The sequence below is a fragment of the Amia ocellicauda genome, chromosome 5 (genome assembly GCF_036373705.1).
Source record: "Amia ocellicauda isolate fAmiCal2 chromosome 5, fAmiCal2.hap1, whole genome shotgun sequence".
Classification (NCBI taxonomy): Eukaryota; Metazoa; Chordata; class Actinopteri; order Amiiformes; family Amiidae; genus Amia; species Amia ocellicauda.
This window is the reverse complement of record NC_089854.1, coordinates 6775097-6803067: the sequence shown is the minus strand read 5'-3', so window position 1 is coordinate 6803067 and position 27971 is coordinate 6775097. Positions and strand designations below refer to the sequence as shown.

Genomic DNA, 27971 nt, shown 5'->3' with positions numbered 1-27971 from the left:
CAAATGGGACCAAGGGCGAAGCCTGAAACACGTCAGTTTAATAGAGATGTGATAACAGAACTTGGTTAAACACTCAACAATTCAATTATTTTTCATTCTGAAACCTTAACCTGCCATCAATAAAAGGGAAATCCAGTAAACATGTCATTATATTAGATCATGTTGTCATTAGCTGTGTAAATAAATGGCCAATATATTGAAGACATATATATATAATGAATTAATTAATGTGAGAACTATGCAATATATAAAATGTGTACCACTTACCTGAATATTTCTTTTAACATTTTCAAATGATTCAAATGAAATGTTTTCATAGAAAGTATCCATAAACATCACTAGAAGCCATACATACTGTATAAATCCATACATGTGCCATAAGTCAGTCCAGCGCTACCTAATTTGTGCAATGTGACGTGGCAGATACAGATTGTCTTAATACCAATAATATCCTCCCCTTCTAACAGTGTGACTCAAGTATTATTCTCCAGTACATTAACTAAAGTAATTCCTTTTTAGATCTCCACACACATTTAGAAACATAAGAATAAGGGCACCTCAACACACAGAACAATGGGGATACCTCAGATCTGGCCAAAAAGTTGATTTCTATACCGAAGTCTTGACTCCAGCATTCCCAGCCCACAAACAAAATTGCACAGGACCACCAATGTCTAGAGAAGACCTTGTTGACGGAAGACAATACCTGAAAGCAGATTTGCCAACTTCAGCACAAGTAATCAAAGACCATGAGAAAGACCAGACTGGCCTCATTACCCAAAGTAAGGTGTGGTTTATTTCTCCTTTATTTCTACCATGACATAAGAAGTGGATGTTTGTGCAATGTATGCTGCACCTAACAGCCTTCAATTCACTGATTCACACAACTGATTTTAGTTCCAGGTCATATGCAAGAACTTAGAGAGGGGAAAAAACTATGAAAAGAGTACCCATTCTACACATAAATAACATTTGGTAACATTTATTGCGGTCATAAAAAAACAAAAAAACAAAAAACATACTCACAACATTTGGGGGTTTACAGACTGTTTGCTGTATTAGTTTCAGTTGTGTGTGTGTGTGTTTTTAATACAGAGTTCAGTACATCAACTTTTGGAATATGAAGTTAAAAAGTTCCTCATGTATAAAATGTTGCAGGTATAAGAAATCTATTGAAATAAAACCTTAGGAAAAATGACATTTCCAGGACTATGGACAGTAGATAAAAAGAAATACATAATGATAAATCGATGGGGTCCTCTTCAGCACAGTCTGAAAATGTCTCTGAAGAAGGATGGACTCTGGAGATCCCGTCACATCCTGTCCAACGCCTTCTAATTTGGGGATGACTGCAGCTGGGAGGATGGCAGTGTGGGTGGCATTTCCCTGGGATTTCATCCTGCACGCATGCTCAGTCTTCACTGGAAACAGTGACCATTAAGCTCTGGAGCGATGACTGGTAAATGGCAGTGACTGTGGCTTCAGAAGTCCTGCCTGATGTTCTCCTTGTTCTCATCGCCCTGCTGCTGCTTGAGCTGGTACACCTCGTTCTCCAGCTGCACAATGGCACGCTCGATCTCGTAGTTCTTGCTGACCAACGACACCCAGCTGAAAAGAGGACATCCCATATATAGGTATTTTCATTTTGGAACGGGCAAATACACATTTTGGAATCAGCATACATTAATCACATAGGTATGAAAACATCGTTTCTGCCTTTGTGTCAGAGTCAGGATATCTTGCGATCCTTAAACACTGACATCCCACAGGGCAAACAGAAGATCAGTCAGTCCTGCGTCCTACACTGTAGAACTCCCACCGAAAGCTCTACAGGTATATGGCCGGCCACAAGGAGGCACTGTTACGGTCAGGCTGCCAGCTTCTAGTCCTCCCAATGCCTCCAGTGCTCTACCCATTGCAGTAACATGGGGTATTCTCATCAGCTAATGACATTGCAGAGATCTGAAGCACAAATCTCTAAGAGACAGGGCTCCACCTGCACTCATGCAGAAAAACCTTTAACAGGTTAAGCTAATCAGAAGCTTCTGGCATTTCTACTACTACTAGTAATATCAGATCAATGTTTTGGCTCCTAAGCTAGAAAACTAGACCAGTAGATGTTAAACCAGGAGGTCTACAGTCTGTGCAATATACAGATTGAAACAGTTGACCCCAGTATGAACACCGATTCTGTAAGTCTCATTCATGTGAAGAAGGGCTGCCTACAACCCATTAGCAAATGAGCTTGTGTGTAGGAATTAGCGTAGGAAAAATCGAGGACAGCTGAAACTAAATAAAGACTGCGTCGATAAACAAAGCCACTCCAGACAGTATTTACATATCCCCCTTTAGGGAGTAGATCTAATTTAGACTTCTTCTAATGGGATAGCAATCTAAACAAGTTCGGTCTAAATACAGAATGGTTTAATTGCAACAACAGCCTTCATAATTGGTCCTAAAGGAGAGGAGAATTAAGAGCTAGATAAAACTGAATGCGGCCTGGCACAACACCAGAAAGTGCAACACTAATAGCAAAATAATGATCAAGCCTCAAACAGATCATCTCCAACATCCAGATCAGATTTACTGATTTAAATGTATTTATCACTGAACCCATGAACATTTGCTGGAGAAGATTTATAGTAAGGAAGAAGATCTTATGAATATTTGAATGTGAAACGCTAGCCTGGATATGGAGTTTAAGTCTTTGGCCCCCTCTCTGTGTGACTAGAAGGACAGGAATAAACACTGACTTGGATTCCAGCTCACGTAGTTTGGCTCCTCCGGTCAGCTGGTCACTTTTCCTCTGCCAGTTCAGGTCCTGGATCAGCTTTCTGAGGAGGGCAATCAAACACCAGGAGAAATCATCAGTGCCAGCGGGCGCTGCGTTTCTTAGGGAGAGGAGCTTTTCAGCTGAATGACATGCTACATTTTGTGCAGATTTTATTCAGTTACATCCGTGATTGAAAATGTTATTATTATTATTTTTTAATTTATCGAAATCTAAGAGGTGCTACAAGATGATCTTCACCCCCAATGTGAAGCACTGATGTCTTTACATTGCGAGTGTTAAGATAGAAATGGGCCACAATGCAGCCGAGGAGGAAGACGCCGGGGAACACGAGCGAGAAGCGAGAGACACATCCTCACCTGAATCTCTGCAGTTCCTTCTGTGACAGCTCGATCATGTGAAGCAGGTCACTGTGAAAGATTGAAGCAATGATAAACACAAGTAGGTGTATATACCAACAAGAGCAGTGGCTCCCAAACCCTGATCCCAGAGGATGCCTATATCTAGGCAGGTTTTTTTGGAATTTAAAATGTATAAACTTGGGGTCCCCGGGGCATCCGAGCTTGATAACAAATTACTTCATAGGCATATAAATAGGAAAAATAAGCAATATGGAAACAAAAATAAGTAAATAAAAAACACTAAGCTTACTCTAAACTTTTCCAATAGTGCCTCTCTGTTTTTTGGGTCTGTATTTTATGTGGAGCTGAAATCAAACAAACTCAGTTATACTGCATTATTATTATTTATTCATTCACATAGTTATTATGTATTGATCATTTGTATAAACTGAAGTGACCTTGTAGAGCCCCCAGCTGTTTGCAATAGCTTGTTTGCCTACTCTTTGCATTTGGCTGATTGGCTGCATTTCTTGTAGGATGTAGAACCAAACCGAGCGTGGATCGGAACATTTTTCTTGAACTCCTCGTATTTTGCAACAGTGCTCAATTATATTGTAGGTTTTGCCGACAGGTTACTGTATGAACATTCCCTCTTCCATCTTCTCACCGAATAAAAAAAAAAAATACATGAAAGTATACAAGAGTTCGCTGTTGCGCTGTGCACGCAAGTATGTTCCCCACCCCCGTCAACCCTGGTTTTATACCCATGCCAAACCCGGGCTTGCAGGGTCGAGAAATCATCCGAGTTGCCCGGGTTTTCGGTGCCTGGGCTGTAAACACTAATCCTAACTGAGCAAATCATTGGTCCTAATTTCAACCTCGCCAGTTGTTTCCAGCTCATGAAGGGGTGAGGGGTGGTCAGATACATGGCTGGCAGCAATGGGGCTGTAATGAAAACCAGTACCAGCAATCACAAACCCTGCAGAGATGGGAACCACTGAACTACAGAACGAAGTTTAAATCACAGTTAACACACAATAAGCATCACAATACAGGACTGGACTCACTATGGAGTTAAATCTTAAAGGGTCGACCTAATAAACAGCGACAGGAGTGAGTAGGTTGTCAGGTCAGTGAGGCGATCATTAAGTTGGCCACTCACTCGTTGTACACCTTCCAGGCGTTGCTGCCATACTGGGACATGAGCTCCAGGTTCTCGATGCGCACAGCCTGGTGCTCCAGCTGGGCCATGGAGTTGTTGACGCACTCCTGCCAGGCGGTGATGTCGTTCTTCTGGCCCGACGAAGGCGCCGGCAGCTCGTACCTGTGTCCATCAACAGCACAATGCATCAAGCAAACCAGCCCGCTAAGCTTGGATGCAAAAACAGCAGCTCCAACAGTTTCTGGTGGCCCTCATGAGCGTCAATAAGGAAAAACAATAGCTCGCTTCTTATATGCAAGCCTTAGCTGTGTGCAGGTTCCCTCTTTATAGTAATGCAGTGCTATGTATTTCACTATTGTTTTGATCAGGATTGCTCACTTGCACCTGTAAATGTTTAAAATACTGTAGTAACTGCCTTTATTTAAAGGAATCGTATCTTCTGCTGATCTAGGATGGGTTGAGCAGATATGCAAGCTAGACCAATCGCTTTTTGTTTCAATGGATCAGTAATATAAGCTGGACACATGGCAGACCAAGAGACCTCTGACACGTTGACCTGAAGCAGATAAAGCTGCAAATGGACGAGTACCTCTTCATGCTGAGCAGCTCCATTGGCTGTCTGGCTGCTAACCGCTCAAACTCGTTGCGCATTATCTCAGTCTGTCGAGAGAAACGTCAAAGTTAGAGAAACCACTGTCAGGGAAAGCGACACACAGGGCTGCGCTGTGCCCTCGGCCTCACCTCGAAGGTGGAGAAGTCCGGCGTGGGCAGGTAGCTCAGGTAGTTCTTGGTGGGTCTGTATCGCCGGGTCTCCTCCTCCACCAGGGCCGCGGCCTGGGGACACAAAAGGGCACACACCGGGATACTTCAGCCATTTCAGCATTTCAAACCCGGGCAGACACACAGCCTGTAGATGTGACGGTGCTCAGATAGTTTAACACTCTCGGCAGGAACAATGCAAGACATCGTGCACAGACTACTTAGGATAATTAACATGGCGAATTGAGGTTTATATTCGGACCGTGGCGATTTCGTAACTAACACATACAATATCACCCACTTCGTTATAATGGTTGTGTGCGTAACAACTTCCTAAACACGCACTTTCCTTAGTTCTCACCGGGAAGGAAACACTGTAACACCGATACACCAGGGACGGGAGAAACGTGTTGCTTTACGTTTGCCCTTGGTTTCGGCTTTCTACCCGCTTTAACTACTGAGTTGTAATATTAAACAAAAACTTACCGCCTCTCGGACACCTGCAGCATCATAACCCTGATCAAAGTAAGGTAAGGCATCCACAAACACCTCGCCGGCTACCGAACTGGTCCCCGCCATCTTTATTTTTTCCTGAGTTACACTGCGCCTGCGCACTACAGTTACAACAGAGACGCTGACCTTACCGTAGTATCACATGTATAAGCGCCATTCTTGTTTTAAGCGATCATGCCGCTGTACTGTATGTAATCACTGTGCTGGACCGGTCTGACGAATGAGGCAAGATTTAACACGACACTACAGAAAATATCAAGGACAATATTCGAAGGAAAACTAGAAATCAATATTCTATGTATTATATATAAAATAAAGAAACAGTGCTTTTGCCCCACTTGTTTGAAAAGGAACAAAAATAAGGTTGTGGGAACATCTAATTTATGCAGCATAGGATGGCAGTATATAAAATAATAATTAGACAGTAAGTATTAATGTTGTAACTAACATTATATGTATATGAATTTAAGTATGTATGTGCATTGTCATGTAAAATACTTTATTTATATATTACATCAAATCAACCTTAACTACACTTTGTCCAGAGTGTGATTTTATTTTCGGTTGTGGATCATTAAGGAGAAAAAACTATTCAAAGCATACACAATAATGCAGAGGTAGTAACCATAGTATTAGGTGTAGTGAAGAAGGTTAAACAAGGATATTTGATACTGCACAAATAACTCATAATTAAGGTTTTAAAAAAAGGTTTATTTTATTTCATGTTTCTATGGACAACACTGTTAAACACAAAACTGTACAGAATACATCAGACTGCCCTTGAGAGCAGATCCCTGTATGCAATGGTCCACATGGGACACAGGTGCCTCGCGGTCCGACCAGTGGAAGAGTCACTCAACATTCACATGCGCAGTACTATCTTTATATCACAATATGTTCAGCCATCTGCTTTTTTGAATACATGATGTAATAGAGTCTAGCACGTTCGCCCCTCTTGCTAAATAAGCTATGGAAAGTTAGTAAACAAATTGAACACTCCATTTTCTGATTCTTTACTCTTGCATTCTGAATTGGGATCAGGATTTCTCTCTTCGTTGCCCAGAATCCAGATGTAAACAGTGCTGTTTGGTTTACTGCAGCTAACTGCGAAAGTGGTGCATAGCGGGGTGAGGGGCAGAACGACAATCATGACTTTATATAACAAGCACCTTTGCCAAACATGCAAACGTTTTTTTGTTTTGTTATTTATTTACATTTTTGAAACCGGATTTTATCCACACCATGAAACATTTGCAGAGTGTTTTTCAAAGGCTAAAACATAAAATTGACAATGCTCCACATTGAAAGGAATGGAAAAAGTGTAAAAAGTGGTATATAAAGGAGATGTTACAAAGTTAGGAAAAACTGAACATACTCTGCATTAGAGCCAACTTAAAAATTCTGCCTTTCCTCCAGTCCAGTTGTTAATTTATTGTAATGCACAACTGAAACAGGATTCACTGACACAGTTCAGAGGTTGTGCAATGTGGCTGTTTCTCTAATCCACCACAATGTAAAGAAACTCTCAGACAGAATGTCAGCCTCAATTCATGAGGACCACATGAGATGAACAAGAACAAATTAAGCCACAGACTTGTTCACTGGGAGATGATATTTTAATTTCAGTAGCTCGATGAACAGAGAACATCCCTAAGCTAAAAATGGTTCGGAAAGGTCTGGGCACTGTATTCCCAGAAATTAAACACACTGTATTGGTTTAGATTGAATGCATGCGAGCTTCACCTTCATTGAGTCAACCGAGATATTTGTTCCTGTCGGCAGGGAAAGGGAGAAAGTCTGCTTTCAGTCGTTCACACTTCATTACAAAGTGTTGCTAACAGCAAAGCTGGTGCTGTAACAACAGTATCAGAAGATCAGAAGCCAATTTATAATAAACTGTATGGTGAATCACTGAGACAGTTATGTGTGTAAACTAGGTTCGTTCCCCAGCAGAATTTGAAAAAATAGTGACCACTTTGCACCAGATGAAAATCCCTCATGGACAGTCACACAGTTAGACATACATTGCTACTACCACTGTTGAATTCCACAATAGCACCTCAACTTCGATTGTGCTGATCTTTAGTCCCATTCTGCATCTCTTATATCTATATATGGAGCGAATTCTCCTTGGCCTTTATCAGTGCCAAAATGAACAAAGTGTGTTCTGGCTGGAGCAGTGGTTCCTGAAGACTGCAGACCTCTTGTAGATCAAAATACTTATTCTCATTCAAAAACACTTTCAAATCCGAATGAACTAATACAAAACCATCTTTCAGCTTGGACTTCATGAGAAGGGGCCTAGATTTCCCCTGGGCCATTTCAAAACTAGCAAGAATTGAATCTGAGTCTATGTGCAAACTGTGTCTGTGAAACAATTCTTGCAGTCCAAATAAATATCATTTCACTCATTTTTGTATTGTTTTAGAAACTAATATTCCTATGACTCGTCTTCTCTGCAATATAAAAATTAAACTAAAATGAAACCAAATTAAAATCCAATAAAAAACGAAATCCCTTTTCAGTTCTTCCACTGTTGTGAATGCATGTGCACATTTTGAGTGGTGAAAGTGTCTCAGTAAGAAAAAGTAAAAAAAAAAAATGGGGGTTTAAAACTTGCAGTTGTATTAACATTAAATGCATGTGGCACTAGATTTACAGACTTTTTAAATGCAAGAGGTTAAAAATAAATAAATTCTGGAGATTGCTACATAGACTGTGTAGCAGCATGAAAGTACTTCGGTTTGTTGTGCTTGAAGAGGCATGTCAACAGTAGCATGCATAAGGAAGAGGAATAGAGGGTCAGATCAGATGTTTTTACCATTACTGAAGAATTTGAAGAGCACCTTAAGAATACTATTATCTAAAGCTGGTCTTTAGAACCTCAATTCAAGTTAATTCCCATATTGGATCCCATGGCCTCATTCTTTACACCCATCTGTTTTCTATCACTATGTTTCTCTTCACCTAAAGTGCATATCTTAGTGTCCAAGATCTCCTTCCACTCCTCCCTCCAGATCACAATAGTTTTAACACCAAAAGCTTGGAAATGAACCAGAGAGGGTCAACCAGAACATATCTAACACTTCAACTCTCCTCAACTGTCATGGTAGACATCTCCTGAAACATCCAGGTGTTCCGATTATAGCTATGCCACATATTATAGGAATACATACTTGCCAGCAAATCCACCCAACAATAATGTATTGTAATTCATCCCTGGTATTTTACTGAAGCTGACATGGGTTCAAGAAGCAATTGGATGGGATTGATCAGCTAACGTAAACTCAATAAGCAAGTGAAGCCAGTTGGCATCTTCTCCTCTGTTACACCTGTATTATGTTCTTATGACTTGTTTCACAAGAAAATAAGACTTCAAGCATCCTCATTGTCCAGCGTGGTCCACAGCTCCCGATTTGCACGCTGAATGACTGACGCTTTCATTATCCCAATCTTCTGCATTCCTGCTATGCACTAACGCACTGAATTATCAATGACTGAACAGATTAATATCCTGGAGACCCTTTCCAGCAATGAGACCATATTCCACATAATGACTTAGATAAGGGTTGAACCAGACTTATTTCGATTTTGAGATGTGTTGCAGCTAAGAATACATAATATCTATATTACCTCTAGATAAGAGCAACCGGGAGGTTCCAGTAATGTCCACTTGTGCAATCGTACAATCTTAAGTTAATAAATACCTTGACATGGTCCCGGTTTTATACAAAAGCATCTAGGGCATAAAAAAATTAAAATTAATGCAGGGTGATATTTCAGAACAGAAAATACTTTTTGATAAAATCAATGGCTAGGACAGCTGCAAGAAGTTCCTTATAAACTGCTGAAAAATAAGCCCAGTTTTGTGTGTGTAAAAGGATTTAGTGTCCTAAATCTGATACAGTGTAAATAAAAAAAATCAGCATTATAAATAATCTGTTAAGCACCTCAATCAAGCACAGCTTCCTTAACTATGTCAGCTTAGTAAGTAAGAGTGACCATGCTGCTTAGTGATGAACATTGCCAACGGATGCAAACTGTCCCGCTAATGAATCCAGTATATCTCGTACATGCAAGAATCCCGTCCAGTTTACAAAGAGTCTTTGCCATAAGTCACAATAATCGACCACATGCTGGTGCCACGGTCACAGGAACACGGTTAGTGAGGATATAAATTAGTCGTATAAATTAAAGCATTCCCAATACTCCATTACATAAATATCCCAGTTCGTATTTCCCACAGTTGTCGCTGAAGTTTGTTCAGCTTCTAAAGTTCCAGTTTTCCTTGCAACGAGTTTCTTTGACAAGTCTGTGTCTTTCCAGTGGGTCCCCGTAGCTGTTGTGCATTTCCCTGTTCCAGAACCCCACACCGAGGAGTCTGGGATTGTGTACGTAGCCAATCAGAAATGGGCACTGCTTGGTCCATCCACTTCAGTGACCAATAGGGGCCATGGCGTCAGCTGACTCCTCCCTCATTCAGAGTTCAAGGGCTGTATTGTGCAGTTTTATTTCTTTTGAAGGAATTTCATTTTATTTCCTAAAAGTACATAAAACACAACCAGAATTCAAAATAAAACACTTAATGAAACAATAACATAACACTATATTAAATATCTCGGTGCTAGATCAGGACCACCAGATCTACTAATTTATTCAATACTATATTTAGGTAGGAATTTTGGTAATCTACACAGTCACTATCATAGGAAATATACTAATTACTAATAAGTGTTCACCAGTAAAATGTTTTATTTTTTCTAATTGCCTTTGAGCTTTTAATAATTTTAATTTTATTTTAAAATACTGGTGTCTATCAATTAAAAAAGCAGATGCATTGTTTCTGCCCCATCGCGTAAACAGCATGTGCCTCTCTCTCTCTCTCTCTCTCTCTCTCTCTCTCTCTCATCGCAGCATCATGCTTCGTGACGCTCCCTCACCGAGGCCCTTCAGGAATTTGTTGACCCCGCTGGGCTCGGGGGTGGACTCCAGGTACTCCGCAGCTCTCAGTTCAAAAAGCCCTGCAGACATTTAGGGAGGGAGGGAGGAGGACTCATTCAGTGGGGTGTCTACCATTATGGCTTCATCTCAAATGTCCATGTTTTTTCTCAAATGTTTAAAGAACAATGTGCCCACTTTCATAAAGATTCAGGTTTCAGGTCCATGGTTCACAGCCCTGTGTCTGCTGGTTATCACTGCCAGCCCCTTGGCCCTTACCCGAGAGATCTGCGTCCGTTTAAGAGGAGGGAACAACTGATAAGGTTGGTACAAAACAATCATTTATTCAATTTGAGGGATCAGGTGGAACAAAAATCACCAGACAGTGGTCCTCTAGGAAAACACTGGTTTAGGCATCCTTCTTTAGCAAACTAATTCAAAATCACTATTTGAACTACACTAATATCACAGCTCCTTTAGGTGGCAAAATTATAGTCAGGAGTCACATGACCCGATCTTCTCTGTACCCTATTCAAGCTGTCCTGCCCCCCATAGCACTCACCCTTCACTCCTCCCTTGCGCAGCTCCCGGTCCTGGATGAAGCCGGCAAACATCTGGGTCTCCATAAAGAGCTGCAGGAACTGCCGGGCTCCGCGGGACGGGTGACTCTTCCTGAATGCTTCCCGGCGCAGTGCCCGTAGCCCCCCGTCCCCCCCACCCATGTGCAGGGAGTAGTGCCCTACCACCTCCACAAAGAAGCGTACGAATGCCTCCGACACCAGCGTGCTCAGGCCAGGCAGCAGGTCTGCGGGGAGAGGGAGAGTGAGACCCAAGGGCTGGGGTCTTCTGGTATTTGTTTCCCCCCTTGTTTTCTGATTTTCTGAAGTCGGTAAGGGATTTACTAATGAATAAAGCAAGTTCATAGTGACTTACCTGCCCTTTGTTGTGAATCCTCCTGCTCCAAGATGTCTCCTCGCTCCTCCAGGATCTGCTGCAGGGCGGCCTGGAGCTTGCTGGGTAAGATGCAGTCTTCATCGGAGATCTGGAGGGGCAGGAGTCAGATCACAGCCCATATCACCCAAGCCCTCTCAGAACTGAGCCAACTACACTTTTGGGCCTAGCTTCCAAACTGCAAACACTGATAGAGATCGATTCACACACCAAGATGTCCCCAGTAAGAACGTGTTCCAACCTGGTTTTAAAATTATGAATTCTTAAAATCAGGAGGAAATTCTAGGTTTGGGCTAATAGGGATAGCAACTTTCCAGGCCAGACAAAGGGATGGGTGTCATAACTCACCTGTCTGATGAAGCGGTCTTCACACAGATCCACGATGAGGACCTGCAGGGCACAAGATTGAGGATAATATCAGTCACTGTAAAGCTCGTGACCAAAGAATAAACCATAGAAGTGTCTGTTGGCAATGTCCTTCTTATTCCAAAGTCCAATGTTCCAATTATTCCAATGTCCAATTTAAAAATGCTCTTTTTAAGCATTGCATTGCATACAAAAGAAAATAATAATAATGATGATAATACTACAGGCTGATCAGCTCCCTAAACAAAAGGTGAAGGGTCATTCTAGTCCACTCACCTCCTCGATGGGCAGCTCCAGGAGATCAGGCAGTGTGCCAGCCAGGACCCCGATGAGGAAGGGAGTGGGGGAGCAGGAGATATCGATCATACTAGCGGGCAGCACGGGGATGTAGGTGTGCTGCCAGGTGAAGGGGTACAGCAGGGCGATGGCAGCGTGGGCGCAGCGAGACAGGGTGCTGCAGAGACGGGGAGAGAGAGAGATGTATAGCATTCAATCCCAAAGCCGGGACTGGAGACCAGTTGATTCACAGCAGAAGGACACATGCTGTATTCAGAGTGAGGCTTTCAACAGATTGGGGCATCTCTCAGGATCCCAGAGGACGATCTCAAAGTTTTATACATTACGAGCCTGTTGGCTTTCCACAGGGGTGCAGCAGAGTTCACTACCTGAGCTTGTCGGCCACGAAGATGACCCTCCTCTCCAGGACCAGCGAGGCGAAGACCTGCACCAGTCGGCCCAAGCCCAGGCACTGCAGCAGACACTCGAAGTCCACGTGCTCTAGCCTCGAGTCCACGGGCCGACACAGAGACAGAACCTGCGACGTCAAACACACGGATGCACACGCACAGTGAAAACCAGCCAACCAAGGGCTGCTGTCCAACCATTTTCCATGGAATCAGTAACACAACTGCCCTGTTCCCTAGCTCGGCCAATCACATCCTCCCTCAACAAGCCAATCAGCAAGCCGCCCTCAACCAGATATACCCTTCTGTCGCCAAACCCTTCAACTATGTGTAAAATTGTGTACACCACCTCTATCGGGCATAAATGCTGACAACGTGTCTCACAGGGATGAACAACATACCTCATTTCCAGAGCCGGGCAGGAAGCTCTTGACGGCGATGGTGCGGCCGGGGGCGGGGAAGGGCGCCTCCATGACGCTTCGCATGAAGGGGTACACCAGCGCCGGCGAGATCTCCCTGCGCCTCTCCACCTCCTCCAGTACCTGGGCCACAGAGGCCAAGCGCATGGTCAGATATTCACTCAGAATAACTGCAGTCCTGCTATACAGGCTATACAGTATAAAAGCTGAGGCAAGAGCCTTCTAGAGACGTTCAGTATATTTATACTTCAAGGATTTTTGGGGCGTGAACACGACTGCGGCCAAAAAGAGATTAGGGCTCATTATCTTACCTTGGCGAAGAGGCTAAAGCAGCCGAGTCTGCTGACGATACAGTGGACCTCTGGCAGCCGCTTCCCCTTCCCGCTAGGCTGAGACAGCGAGAGGGAAGAGACACATTGGTCATTTTCTTAGAGACACACGTTCCCACGCACTGTAGGCAACTCAGTTCTGACAGAACTCTCAACGCTATTCCAGAATTTAGAACTTCTCCAAACAGGAAGGAAACCCCAATGCATCACATGTCAAAGAGCCTTGAGGGCTGATTGCTTCTCTGTCGTCCCGACACACAAACGGCCATGGGAGCCACTGTGAACCCAGGTCAGTCCCTAAACGCCTTGTTCCCATTACCTACCAGTATCTTACGACAATAACCGAACCAGCGGCTGCCGTCCTCTCCTGTCAGCACGAAGGAGAACGTTTCACTGAAGGAGGAGAAGGAAAAGACTCTCAGACATGCAGAGACAAGGACTAATGGCCAAAGGCACAGAGAGTTTAGCATTACCCAGTTCTGACCATGTTTTCCAGATGTGTACCTGGTACTGACCTTGGAAGAACCGGAAGAACAGAACGAATCAAGAACATTTTCTGCCGCTTGTTAGTCCCACTTTAAATCTAAATTGCCCCAGAGAGCCTTATACGATTCTTCATTAAAGGGAATTATGAATCCAGTCACTCAGTCCGATTGTGTAAGAGCTTCTTCATCAGATCGTGTAATAGAACTTCATTAAGATAATGACCCGAGACTGACTTAAGGAATTTGGGTGAACATTTCCTGTATTTTCTTTCTACAGTCAGTATTGTCAAAGCAATACATTATGATGCGTTTCAAAAACCCTGACAAAAAGACAAATACGAACCTCTTTCAAGACACACAGTGAAGGTGACTGAGGGGTCTGAAATGATCTAACTCAATCCACGGGCATTGAGAATACACTGCAATAGGAGCTGCAAAAAACTGATAAATAAATAATGTGTTCAAATACAAAATATCACCTTGTGAGCTCTGCAGAGGGACGCCAGTCTTGGGAATCCGGGAAGCAAAACATAGGGATTGCCTTTAACCTGTCCTCAGCATCTCTGGACTGCCGAGTGGACTTCTCAAACTGCACAAGGACAGACAGAGAGAGAGAGAGAGAGAGAGAGAGAGAGAAAGAGCAATAGGGGGAGAGATAGAAGGGGGAAGAACAAGGTTAGATCTGGACACAGTGTTCTAACCTGTAGTCTATTTGAGTTCCTTCCTCAATTAAACTCAAAGATATGAGGAAGAAGCCGGGATCTGGAAAGATGTCAAGTATGTCAGTGTCTTGAAAACACCATTACCTTGTTGGGGAACTGCTGTGTGATCTCAGGCGTGTACGTGTTTCCAGAGGACTTCTTTCGCAGCGACACCACCACGAACAGCTCGAACAGCTGCTGCTCCTGCAGCTCGAACAGGTCGCGCTCCAGCGTCTGATAGCGCGGGTTCCTCTTCAGGGTGGAGTGAACGTAGACCGAGCGCCGCGCTGACCCTGCGGACGGGGAGGCAGCTTTACACCCTTCTTTTGATCAGTGAATTGTTAAACACATCTAACTCGTGCAATGATGTCACTGAAGACACAGACAGTGTGCTCTGATACTGTTATCAGGACTGTTTTCCTGTTTGCACCATATACTGCAATGGGAGCAGTTCCAGCCCAGCAGTGGAAACATGTTGTTGGCCTCTCATGCCCTCATTGTAGCCCGTTCCTTGTACCTCTGCTGCAGCTGAAGGACAGACACTATACAGAGATACCACCCTGTGATGTAGGCACCCTACTTGACACAAGGGGGCACTGTTTTGCAGCAAAGAGGGGCAGCCCCTCTCAACTTCAGGAAAACCCATTTCTGTGGTGCATTCCTCTCTGAACTTGCAAAACCAGGGAGAAAGAGAGCGTGTGTTAACTGGATCTAACCTGTGCTGTTCTCTTCTGGGTCACTCTCTGTCCCACTCGCATCATCTGTAAAGACACATGAGAGAGTGCACTGGTCAAAGGCATGGTTAAGGTTAGACTGCCCAGTAAACGTTCATTTTGTTTCTGCTTGGTCAACGGAGAGGTACTGAATTGTGGATTGCTCATAACTTCACAATTTTGGGGTTAGGCATGGTTTGTGAGTCTGGCTCTTGTTGTGATTTATAATGGGGTTGGTAGATAGCCATTTAATTGGTGTAATACAAGGTAGTGATGTACGAGAGCATGATAAAAAAAAGACTAAAAGGTTTCCGAACTTTCAACATAATTTCCAGACAGATCTGTGCCAGTGTAAGGTCACTTTTAAATTATTATGAACTTACACTAAGGGCACAAACCTCCCCTCTATCACAAAGCTCACACAATCAGGCCTTAATGACTGCCTAATGTACACAGATGAGACGAGACTTGGCTTCAACGTCTTCTAAGTCACTTGTGATTGATTGTCTTAGTGAGGGATGGTTTATATAATGTGTTCCAAAGTGTGAGAGCACCATTAAAATCCATTCACTCTCAAGATGCTAATCTTTTTTATGGAGGAGGTGGGGGTGTTGTCCATTACCAGCCCAGACCCTGAGCAGTGGAAAAATCTGCCGTTGGCCCCTCATGCTCTCGCTGTAGCATGTTTGTTTGTAGGACACATCTTTCTCCCGGTACCTCTGCTGCAGACATCCTGGCCGCTTGCCAGCTGGGTCTTCACTCTCTTCTTGCCCCTCTTGGCGTTAAAGATCTCTTGGATTCTGGTCACATACTGCAACAGAAAACAGCATAAAAACCAAAGCACCTCTTTTTTATCATTCTTGTCAACAACCTGCATTCGCTCTGTGACCAACAGTTAGCACGACTGTAGCAGCAGATCAAGCAAAAGATGAGGATGAGGTTCGTTCTTCCCATCAGGCAGGCCAGGAGAAGCTGGGCAGAAATATAGCCTTGACCAGAGAGGTTTCGATTTCTGTAGACTTAGCCCCACAGAACAGACCAGTTCAATGTCAATGACCAGCTGTTCACCTCAGTATTTAAGAAGCAGGTCTGGCTGAATACATACACAGTGAAAAAGCAAGGGCTCTGGGAGGTGTGCATGAACTATGATCAGGCCGATTCTGAAGTGACAGTAAGGGTTGGGAGGGTGCTCTGTATTCATACTAATTTAAGATGATTGGACCAGTTTGAAGGATCATTGATTCTACGAGCGCTGGGGAGAGTAACACAACACAATGGATCTTCCACGCCAGTTGTTTTAAATGCACTGTATTCAGAGGGGCTTTGTCAGCACAGATAACATCACTATGTTCCCGTTTCATATTATAGAAATGCTCTGAGTGATGGGTGAAGTATGCTAGCATCTGTTTCAATAGCTCCACTTTCTCCTGAAGGCATAACTAAACCCAGACACAGGGGTCAGGAGTTCAGTTATAAACCACATAGGAACACTGCATGCTGATAACTAAATTTACAATAATGATGGACAAATGATATGGAGTGTGACATGCTTGTACTTGACAGAAATTATTATTAATAATATCATCGCTGACAGTTAAAGTAGGCCTTTTATCCAAGTTGATTTACACGGTTTACATTCTGCAATTGAAGCTACAAGTGTAATATATTAAGTAGGGCTACAATAATTACTATATTTCATGTAACAAACTAATATTGCTAGTGCCTAAACTATTGATAGTGCCTAAATATAATGACTGAGTGATTGTTTGACAACTTTCCAAATGTGAAAGCAGCTCTCAGCTCGGCTGGGCAGTAAGGCCTTCAAATCTCCTGCTGTGCTCAACTCACACAGAGAGACGGACTGTAGCTCTCCTAGTTCCAAGAAATCTGACTGACTCGGGCAGAGAAGTGCAGTCTGGCTCTGCTCCTATACTGGCCCACCGATACAGGATACCCTGCGGTGTCACAAGCTGGGATCACTTATGCGATCCAGAGAAAGTGCAGCTATTGGAACAGCTGCTAAAAGGAGATTTAACCCATTACTCGGAATGTAAAGTAAAGAAGAGACTCGCAATTTATAACTATAAAGCAGTCAAGACTTACACACTGTCATTGTGGGCGAGTCAGAGAAAACAACAAACAAACAAACATAACTGGGGTGAGAAATTTGCACAAATAAATAAACTGTCCCCTTTTACACCAATGGATTACTCAGCAAAATGGATTTTATCGTTTATCTCTGACTGCAGATACACGCGTTCAAAAGAGTGGCAGTACCGGGAGAAAGGAGGCTGCTGCTTTTTATGGATAAGTGCTTAATATTGTTGTTGCTTTTGCAGATGACCACAGAGGACTTCCTTCCGTGTGCTAATTTGAGTAGCCAAATGTGCTTTTCATTTGGCCATTTTGCAAATACGACAAGTGAGTAGAAACTTTCTCAGAGTAAAATAAAGCACTACCTTATACGAAGTCTTCCTTAGATCACTAATGGAGGAAACCACTGTATTTAGCCTCATCCTACACTTGATCTTGTGTTGTGAAATGATCCCTACAGGGACCCCTGTGTAAAGCTTTTCAGCAGTGTGTCTAAAAACACACAGCACTCTCATCCCTAGACAGGGTTTTTTCCTCTCTCTTAACTGAATGTTTATAAATGCATATTTCAATGTATTTAGATACAAACTAGTGGCCCATTTCTGACAGTGGTCTGCCCTGCATATCCAGGACAGGTCAGTCATAACCAGTTCCTTGTCTACTTTACCATACAGCTCAATGCCCCAAAGAGGATCTTTCAGAAGGTGGAGGGCATATATTGACAACAATTCCCACAGTCAAAGATATTAAGTAAATTATATTTTGTACATTACACTACTCTACATTTCCATACGGACCAGTATATTTGACAGTGTAAATAAATGTGTTCTTGCACCTGCTTTCAGGCTGAAACACACCTGAACGGCAAAACAGTTTGCTTGTAATTTAACAGAGGATCAACAACAGCTGTTGCGATAGATCTATAGTATTTTAAGGTTTATAGTAAAGGGGAGAAAACTATTACTAATCTAAAAATGAATCTTGTATCTCTAATATAAGATCTAGAGTAAATGGTCTTTAAATATACAGAAAGATAAAGACTTGTGCTGGACAAACCTCTCATTCGTGAGTTTTACATGGACATTTAAACACATCCCTAGATGTCAGGAATTCCTCCTCTTGACTTTACAATTCCATCTGGAGAAATATATGAAGTAGGATCCTAAACTTCAGCTGAAAGTGCTACACTTACCAAAATAAAAAAAGGGTCTTTGAAGAAGGGTTAAGAATAGCCAAAGCCACAAACAGCTTTTCCTAATTACACGTCTGAAATGAGAATACGATTTGGCTTCTGAACGTGAAATCACAACGGGTTTAACAACAGACCCTGAACGCATTTCTTGAAACAAAAGGCTTCTATAGAATTTCAATTAATCTTATCAAAGCGTAAACATATAAGCCCAGAACGGGCACCAGCTTAAAAGTACAGTTATTAAATCCCCATGCCATGGCAGTAAGTTGGCTTCCAAACCCCTGAACGGATCGGAGATGAGAAACAGGACTCTCTTGCAAAGTGAGATGGATACTTCGCCTGCTCCCTCAAGCCCCTTAGAGCCCATTCCCTGCCTGAACTCTTTCCCCACTCTTACCCCACCGGCCCCCCACCACCTGCCCTGCCCACAATCCCAGGTTACCCCCCACGCTCACCCCTGCAGGGCATTGCTCCTCCATCAGCCGCTGTGCTGCTGCCCAGGCCCCTCAGCATGGTCCTACTGCCAAGGACAACCAGACACGCTGCCAGCGTCGTCACAGACCAACTCTCTCTCTCGTTCGCTCTCGCTCTTTATTAAAGAGACAGAGTCGGGATTCGCTACACTCACTTGCCGTTTGGTCACAATTGACCTCAGGCGGGTGTCAGTTCCCTTACACAGTCCCCCCCACCCCATATGCGTCACGTGCCAAACCAAAACCAGCCTCCCCCCTCCAAACAACATGCCAGAATTTGCGGTTAATGACGGAAACCGACTGGCAACAGATCAATCGCTAATCTTCCCTAACCTGCACGCTGCATCCATGCGGAGAGTCGGGATTACAACCACAAAGACAGGAATAGTTTGTTTTTGTTGTGGGGCTGCCAAAGGAGCCAGGGTACAGATAACAGCGAACGAAAGGCATATGGGGCGAGCAAGTGACAGGAGAACATTTTGCAAAACTACGCAAAGTGACAGGGCTAAAGATTGAACTTCATGTAGATGTGGGCACAATAACTAAACTTTTTTTTTTTTTTTTTTTTTTAAATCTCCTTTTCAATTAAGAATTGCCAACCACTTCCCTTTTCATCCTGAAACCTGATTGTTGAAAAAGACACCGTCTCACCGCACTGTGGGAAGAGAGTGTTTGATACAGGTGGCTGTACATGGAGAGCTGCTCTTAGATTCATGGTTTCTTTTCTCACATTCTCGCCTTGCGTTCCTCTCTCTGTGACATCAGCACTTCAGTCATGCAGAGGAGATCACTTTTATAGTCTTTTAGGTTGAAATCTCAGGGATCTGACGACAAGAATCAGTCATGGATTTTCCCCTCCTATGTACCACAGAGAAAACCGTATAAATCCTATAAATCTTCACCACTACTCATGTTGGAAGCTTCTCCAAAGTCAGTAAAAGCGCAGCCAAAGCAACTTGACAAGAGTTCAAGCATTTTGATATAGAAGGGCACCGAATATCTTGTTCTCACAGATGTCCCAAGTTTGATTCCAGTTGAGATGATGTATGTGTCTAAGCCGAACAGAAGAGAATCATCTGGAGCTCTTGGAAGAAGCGCTTTCATTTGACACCGTCACAGTTTAGCTCATAGTGACCCGGCTTGACATTTATGTCACATACAGAGGCCTGGTAAACGGGGTCCTACATTTTCATCGAGGCTGTTAAATGTGCGTGACATAATGTGGCACACACTGTTTTCCTAAAGGTCAAGCTGTGGACTTCGACTCAGGCTGCGTCTCCTCCCGGCCCACTCACCCGCGGTTGTTGGCGGTATCTGGGGGCGCTGTCGGGGCCCGGCAGGCTGCGTCTGGGCTCAGTGGCTCGGGAGGCAGGCAGGGCGGGTCTCGAGGGAGGTGATCCCAGCCCCATCTTGCGCAGCTCCCGACCTCGCCACGTCTTACTGGTGGGCATCTGTCTGCTTAACAGAGTGGAGGGCTTTGGAGGCAGCTGCAGAGAGAAGGAGAGGGTGTGATGAGGGGTGTTCAACAGGACTGGCATCAGCACATGATTGGCGTACGACACAGTATGACATAGCGCAGGTTTGGGTCTGAGCAAGCGCAACACTCGACTCAATCTGAACTTGTACCCAGTTCTTGGAGGGCTGCTGAATTTTCTTCCAACCTAGTTCACCGTTACTTTAGTGGTCTGATTAGCTGTTATCTGATTAACTAAATTAGTTAAATAAACATCAGCTATTAAAGGCCTTAAAACAATGTTACATATACATCTAATGGATACAATTACAAGACTAAGTAAGTAACTGAGACTTGCTGATCAACAGAACTTGAGTAAATAAAGTGATGTGAGGCCAATGCATTTTTTGGGATGACACTACGTATTGTACATGCATACACATGCACAGGCAAATGAATCTGAACCCTGTACCCTGGTTAGAAGGATAACTTTTAAAGGCGACTGCATTGCCTCAGAAATCTCTGCATTTAAACATTGAAAAGTATGTCGGTAACAAACTGGAAAGTGCTTGCAAACAATTCCTCCTGCACCATCCCTGCATCACAGCAGCTTTGGTATTACGCTGACATCTAGTGGACAGAATTAGTAACAACAATTCTGCAAATTAATCAAAACAAGAAAATAAAATGTTTTAGTTACCAAGTTCCCTTTTTTGGGAGTGCTTTTTTTTTTTTTATTATTATTATTATTATTTTTAATTAATTCCTACTGGCAGGCAATCATAGCCATAATGAATCAATCCTTTCTACTATGTGTGGGTCATACGTTTCTTGTTAATTAAAACAGTCTCCTTTTTATACCAGAAGAGGACAGAGTCAGGTTGGTGAAAGACGAATAAACAAATTAAATTAAATTAAATAAAAAAAGCAACTGCTCTCAGACCAGCCTTCTCTCCGTCCACATAAACACATGGACACATAAACCTACAAGTAATGCAAGCAGCCCTAACGGAGGCTTTGCGAGTGGGATTGTACTGTCCAGTGTAAATGTTTTCTTCTGGCAGACAGATGGGGAATCTACAGAAATTAAAATTAAAAATAAGATAGAAGAGTGAGGTGGGCCTGCCCATGCCCCTAGCGCTGGGTGCTGTGTTGGCAAAGGGAGGAGCCCCTGCTGGCAGGATGCCCTACCTTGGGAGGCGAGGCACTCTGTCTGGGTGCCGTCTTCCAGGGCGTGTTGCTGCCTTTTAGCAGGTAGCATGGTGTTGGCTTCACGTCCTCATAGGGGTTCTCTTTGGCAGGATCTGGAGAGGGGCAGGAGGGCAGTTAACAGTGCTGCTCCAGGAACACTCAGCTCAGCAATCTGCATCCGTAGCCATCAGTGTGTGACTGTGTGACTGTGTGACAGAGTGACAGAGTGAATGACAGAGTGACCGAGTAATGGAGAGCAGCTCACAGATGATGTCTTCGTAGATGTTGTCCTCGGACATGGTGTGATAAAGGCCAGAGCGCCGCCCCTCTCCCTCCCCCGCGCCGCCCCCCGACACCAGGAACTGGAGCCGCTCAGCGTCCTCGAACTCAAAGGACTTCCTGTGAAAAGGCAGAGCGAGAGGAAGGGCAATCACCACACACTGTGTCAGAGGTGGCAGGGGTCACTCACACATCGACTAAAAGACAGAAAGAGGAGCCAGCCACCTTGGGGAGGCCTTCTCAGAGACGCTGGGATTTTGATTTCAACACCTCAGTGTCCGAACTCCTCAGGAAACTAGAATATAATCTTTGTATTTTTCTTTTTAATTTAGAGGTTAATTCAAAAATAACAAAACAAAAAAAAGGGAACTAGAACAGAGCACAAGCATAAATGCAAACCTACAAATCTGGTAAAATAAGCTTGTTAAGAGTGGTAATTCAGAGAGATTTCACAGATTTGATCAAAAGTCATCAAAAAAAGAAAAGAAAAAGAAAACATGCTTCCGATTACAACGTTAGAATGTGACAATGTTCACATCCTGATATCGGACAGGTGCGTTTCTGCATGATAGCAGAGGGAGCAGAAATGAGTTATTCCTGCGACTGGCCAGTGAAAATAAAAAACACTGTCGTGTGAGTGTGTGCAATATTTGCATCGAACTTTTTGTTGGTATTTTTTCTTTCCTCACCTATGCTGAACATGATTCCCAATCCTGCAGGATAATATCTATACACAATACATGCTGAATCCGAGACAAATGTCCAAAATCTGAATTTGGAAAACCCCTGCCCAATAGAGGTTACAGCTCACCGAAGAGAAGCAAAACATTTTCTCTCCATGTCTCTCCTACGAGGATGTCAAGGCCAAACACACACTGTCCGACTTCTCTCTAAATCCCCCGTCCCCTCCCCAATGACAGATCACTTCCCCTAAGAGGGCGGCCGTTGCTGGAGCAGCTGCCCAGGTCTCTTGTTGCCTTTTAATCAGTTCAGTTCCTGAAACGTCCTGGCACGGCTCTAGCGGTGTTGAGTGCTGCCTTAGGGGGGGAAACAATGACCAAGCAGAGAGAAATTCACAGTTTGGCAGCAGGGACAGGGTTTACGGGGCTCTCGGCACAAAGACATCTCTTGGAGAATGAAGCGTGGCTGCAGCGCAGCAGACAGAAAGGGCTGCCTGTGCCTCTGATGGCTTCTGAGCAGATGCGTGAGCTTCACCATCAGAGAGCATTAACAGAGTAGCTCTTTCATGAATAATACCGGCATGTTCGAAGGGACCAATATCATGCAGGACGGTGTGAGGCAAGGAATGGATTCATACTTTATAAAAACACAAGTGAATCTTTAAAGAAATTAGGGAAACCAGTACACCTGGCCAGGAAGGGGAGAGAAAAGCTTCTCACGGGAGGCATCACTCAACCTGTTGGAGATGTATGATGGATTCTTCATCCTTCACACGAACCCAGGCTGGAGAACACTACTGCCATTACTCTGAGCTCCACAGAGATGACCGGGTGTGGTGTGGATACAGGGATGGGGTTTGTTTGCCTTCTCTCTTTATCTCCTGCGCTGGAGAGATGCGCCGGTTCCATGACAGGATGTTTTTTGCAAAGCTGCCAGCTAGGTTTGGCTCGAGCAGCCTTCCCCTGACCTCCTGTCAGAAGGAGACCAGGCCGAGACAATGCAGCCAGCCCCTGCCAGAACACATGACATCACCTCCTGGGCGGCTTCCAGCTAACAGACAAAAATTACTGGCACCAAACCCCACGGCTTAGAATTTCTACTGCTGTCCGCCAAACTGGAGGACTTAATTTACTCGGCAGGGGGAAAAATATTTTATAAATCGCTTGGAACACTGGAAATTATAAACAGTTTGTGCGCGAGTTTATTTGTTTTTCTTAAAACTATGCAAGTCCACGTTCTTGACATCTGAGAAAGGCCCCTATGTTTATCTGTATATGTTATAAGCCCCCCACCTCTACCCCCCAGTCACAATTAATTAAGGACTAAGACTGTGATGGGGCAGGGAGAATTCATATTCATATTCTACTCTAAGAACATAAGAACATGTTATAATGGAAACAGACTACTGAGCTCTTCAGACCTTGCCACATGATAAAGTCCGGAGCTCTCCCCAGAATTCCTTACCTGTTCTTCTTGCCTCGGGAGATGCCGTTCCCCAGGGTGGCGGGGCAGGGTGGAGGAGGGCCACTTGGAGGAGATGTGCGGCTCGGTCCATTCCTGCCCTTTGGTTGGTCCCAGTGTCCTGGGGGACTGTGCTCCCCCAGGTACTGGAAGGTGCGCTGGGGTTTGGGAGGAGGGGAGAGAGGACGCTGCACTTCCTCGAACACCTGGACCCCCCTCTCCACACAGCCAAGGCTCCTTGGCTTACACTGAACATCAGCGGCCTCTATTGCCCATGGCGATTCCTCCATCTTCTTCCAGAAGCCCCGGGAGGTGTAGAAATTCCCAGGCGGAAGAGATGTCCCCGGGTCCTCTGGGGGAGGGCTAATTTCAGTCTTTCTGGCATCTGGATTTTCAGAAACTCCATTTGTTGGTCTCCTATTAACGCCTGTAGGGAGCTGTTGCTGCTGCTTGGAGTTATAATTCCAGCCTTCCCTGAAATCTAGGCCCAGGCTTTTGGCTTTTGCTAGGCCAGCCTTGCAGTTGCCATTTCCCAGACCATGTGAGTAGGTGCAGGCAGTTGTCCTGTGTACAGCGTCTACTCCCAGCTGGCTGCGGCCCTCCCATTGGGAGATCTTCTGTTTGATGTTGACGCCAGGGCTTCGGGTGAGGACCCGGCCCGAGGACGGAGAGTGCCAAACGGCTGCAGTTCCTCCAGGGGCGTGCATGTCGTGAGGGGCAGAGCCACCCTCAGTGCCAGCTCATCGTGGACACGGCCGCCCGTCTGCCCCTGATGGATGGACGGGGGGGAAATGGTTCTTCTGGTCTCGGAGTACGGCTGCTGCCGGAGAGCTGTGTCCCTCTGCAGTCAGTCTGCAGCCCTCGGTCCCACAGCAGTGAAACGGACTCCCATCGCTGTCACGGCCCGGGCTCCTCGCCTTCCACTGCAATACCTCTCAGAAGGATGCCTGCAGGACGCAACGACAGCCATTACTGTACAATCGGGGGACAGAAAAGTCCAGCTGAGGACAGCTGATAGAGACATATTCAAATGACAGCTAGAACAGAGCAGGCCTGAAAAACGGAAAGAGAGGAGGACTCGCTCAATTGAGCTCATGGATCCCACACATAATGGTGTTTTGGGATCGGCTGATTGAAACTGCAGATGTTTCAGTCAACAGCACATTTGAACAGCTGTGAAAATGAACTGCCAACAAAATGGGGTTCTAGTTCCTAGAAGCGTTCACTACAACAGAACCTGAGCGATGTCAGGTTTCTCTCTGGATATGTGGGAGAGTTCGCAACAGGGTTACAAGTTGATACAAGAACTATACAGGACACTGCATTTGCATGAGCTTTGCCTAGATAGGTTGGTTCATGGATTCAGTTTTGTAATGCTTACAATAATTTTGTATTGATTTGTATTACTGCCAATTTGTAATGCTTAAATTGCTGATCGTACAAACCAGATAGGACATCAGTCAATAAATAACAAACAAACAAATAATAACAGCAAATCAAAGTGCCATTAAACCAACTTGTACATTAAGAGGAGAGCTGTATCCTCTCCTTTCGTACTGGAGCGAGTTAGCTGGGATCTGAAAAGCTACAAAAGCATGCTTCTTTCAGACTCAGCTCTCACATTCAGGCTTTAACAAATTGATCACACATGTCATACATTACTGGCCTACAGTTTGAAAGAAAGTGGTGTAATGGTGTATTTCCTTTTGTTTCAGGCAGCGAATGGGGACTGAAGTGGGACCATCCGGTCTCAAAGTGAACAGGCCGTCTGCGAAGTTGAAAGCACCAGACATGCCGATACATTACTCAACTTCTGGTAATTCGTTAGATTAAATCTGAGTAGAACAGAAAGCAGACCTTGAGGAAACTTTCAAATCAACTTCATGAACGCAACACGTGTTACCAACTATAACCACTGCTTATTGTTGTCAGAGAGATCTGCAACAAAGTGCCATGTATTATTTCCAAGTCTAACTGCAGTTTGGTTCACGTAAAGCGAAGTTTGAATGTTAACAGACAACCTGGCATTTTAATATCTGTGTCTATTAAAAATATATTAATATCTGTGAGGCAGCAAAGAAATAAGTGAAGTCACTAACTTTGAAATCACTGTCTGGAGGCAAATAAACCAACAGTGTTTGTGAAATACACACTCGAAAGATAATGCTTGTTGCCTTTTGTGTAGATTAAACCTTAAGGCAAACCTTATGTTGACGTATTTCTACTTCAGACATCAGTAAGTATCTGAAGATTTGATGTGACCATGTATAGACATTAAACCTACAGACTAAAACAAAAAGAGTAACAAAAAAAAAAAAAGAACAAGCGTAGGAGGAGTTCGAAGAAGGGTTAATGAGTGAAGTTAGTGGAAATTAACCTGACAGAAGCCAGACACAAGAGGGACAAAATAGTAAGCTGGGCCCAACTGGATGATCTAATTGCACACCCACCCCACAGCATGCGTGTTACCTTAGGGATGCATATTCGGGCATTACATAATATTGCAATCTTTGGACAGGGTCTCCTCAGGATCATTAAGAACCAAACCTCCACAGATACGTTTTGGATCACATTCCCTACTGTACACTGACTGTCCATCTCCCTTGCGAATGACACGGCATCGGTTTTCTAAGAGTCTTGCGAGTTTCCTCTGAAGGAGTCATTGCAATCTTTCTCATTATCATTCTCACAGCCCAACTCCAGCCCGAGCGAATACACAAATCCTGCTCTCTCTGAACTGCTGTGCCCTGTTGTAGCGCTGTGATGTGAACAAATGTATTTGGCACAAGCGCAATGGGGACCGGTGCCAGGCGTGCGAGAGGAGGGGGCCACTAAACACACACTTTGACAGGCTTGAATAGTGTGCGGTGCCTTCAGCCAGGGGAAGAGGGGCGAGCGGAATACATTTGTGCAAAGCAGACAGCAAACACAGCCTGGCTAAAGACTCTTTGTTCCAAGTGACCTAAATCCACTGGGTGTCTGCTGGAAGACTAGTGGAGGGGGGTGGGCATTGAAAGGAAGGCTGGTCTTCAGTACCAAGGAAGAACCAACACAACAGATGACCAAAGAGTATCGGATTCTTACTAACACTGGTGTCTAATTTATTGCCGTCATCCGGCCTACACCGCCATTATCACAAGGGCCCACAAGCCCACTAACTGAAGTTCAGAGCTAGCCACACAATAACTGCCACATATAATCCTTCAAGCTTAAGTCACACCTACTTCATATAAAACTTTGTGAGACTCACCAATCCCTTCTGCCAGCCCACACCATTGCAAAATATAAAGGAAAACTGTACAAAGTGTGCCAAGACTGGTAGGAATTATTTATGGATTGATTTAGTATTTCATTATCGTGTGTCTGTTTTCCAAAATTGGCAAACTTGAAAATAGAAAGTTTGATAATGTAATACAATGGGTTATACTGGGTTTTCTGCACTAGTAATATACTAATAATTTTGCATATCTGTACAAAATAAATATTTGAATGTTTATTAAACAATTAACTAAGAAAACAAAACTGAAAATCCAAACTTCCCAAAATATGTTTCTTTAGAGAGACAGATAAATGTAGGAATGGTCTTACAGTTTAATTTAGGTTGTTTATGGAGCAATATTTAATATAGCTAATTTGCCTGAAGTCACACCAATGTGACTCACCACACTCGTTGGTAAAACGACCATTAGACCTGTATCAACCAAACGAGGAGGTTGAGTGACGAGCAACTTGCAGCAAAGTCTTTCAGCACCTAATGTTGGGATGAAAATAGAGATACTGGTCTTCTTAATTTATAAAATACCAGGAGAAATCTATATATAAGAGCAGATTCAGCAAGTACCAGAAAACAAGACCTGGATCTCACATACAAAGAACCGAAACCGAAAAGGAAGGAAACGCCACTCCAAAGTAAATATAAACAGAACACTTACAATGCAAACCCGGTGAATATGGCAATTGAGAACACAGTATGGGAATTCCTAATTTAATTTGAAG

At 44.0% G+C, this 27971-nt stretch overlaps 2 protein-coding genes and 1 long non-coding RNA gene across 3 annotated transcripts in view; 1 reads left to right on the top strand and 2 right to left on the bottom strand.

Annotated features, from left to right (window-relative positions):
- Nucleotides 1-966: 966 nt before the first annotated feature.
- On the bottom strand, nt 967-5666 carry bcas2 (BCAS2 pre-mRNA processing factor). The gene is made up of 7 exons (XM_066703470.1): nt 5540-5666; nt 5036-5128; nt 4884-4954; nt 4295-4456; nt 3151-3201; nt 2754-2834; nt 967-1608 (listed from the first exon to the last, which is right to left on the bottom strand). The coding sequence occupies exons 1-7, from the start codon at nt 5630-5632 to the stop codon at nt 1482-1484; spliced, it is 678 nt and encodes a 225-aa protein (XP_066559567.1). The 5' UTR covers nt 5633-5666; the 3' UTR covers nt 967-1481.
- Nucleotides 5667-6256: 590 nt separating this feature from the next.
- dennd2c (DENN/MADD domain containing 2C) overlaps nt 6257-27971 on the bottom strand; it is a 33050-nt gene continuing 11335 nt past the window's right edge. The window contains exons 2-19 of the mRNA XM_066703469.1: nt 23979-24922; nt 21820-21953; nt 21555-21667; nt 20206-20397; nt 15869-15962; nt 15155-15199; nt 14544-14731; nt 14217-14326; nt 13576-13645; nt 13235-13312; nt 12906-13046; nt 12487-12635; nt 12098-12275; nt 11804-11845; nt 11438-11546; nt 11067-11309; nt 10507-10587; nt 6257-10106 (exon numbers count right to left, since the gene is read on the bottom strand). Of these exons, the coding sequence (XP_066559566.1) occupies nt 10075-10106; nt 10507-10587; nt 11067-11309; nt 11438-11546; nt 11804-11845; nt 12098-12275; nt 12487-12635; nt 12906-13046; nt 13235-13312; nt 13576-13645; nt 14217-14326; nt 14544-14731; nt 15155-15199; nt 15869-15962; nt 20206-20397; nt 21555-21667; nt 21820-21953; nt 23979-24682 (2703 nt within the window). The 5' untranslated portion in view covers nt 24683-24922 and the 3' untranslated portion in view covers nt 6257-10074. The remainder of the gene's footprint in view (nt 10107-10506; nt 10588-11066; nt 11310-11437; nt 11547-11803; nt 11846-12097; nt 12276-12486; nt 12636-12905; nt 13047-13234; nt 13313-13575; nt 13646-14216; nt 14327-14543; nt 14732-15154; nt 15200-15868; nt 15963-20205; nt 20398-21554; nt 21668-21819; nt 21954-23978; nt 24923-27971) is intronic.
- LOC136749314 (uncharacterized) lies at nt 10478-11177 on the top strand. The gene is made up of 3 exons (XR_010816734.1): nt 10478-10558; nt 10713-10827; nt 11089-11177. It is a non-coding gene; the product is annotated as an uncharacterized LOC136749314 (long non-coding RNA).

Coding starts and splice junctions, on each gene's coding strand:
- bcas2 (XM_066703470.1), bottom strand. CDS start 5,632: ATGGCGGGGACCAGTTCGGTAGCCGGCGAGGTGTTTGTGGATGCCTTA. Junction 2,835..3,150: donor AAGGAACTGCAGAGATTCAG/GTGAGGATGTGT, acceptor TGCCCTCCTCAG/AAAGCTGATCCAGGACCTGA. Junction 1,609..2,753: donor CTACGTGAGCTGGAATCCAA/GTCAGTGTTTAT, acceptor TCCTCTTTTCAG/CTGGGTGTCGTTGGTCAGCA.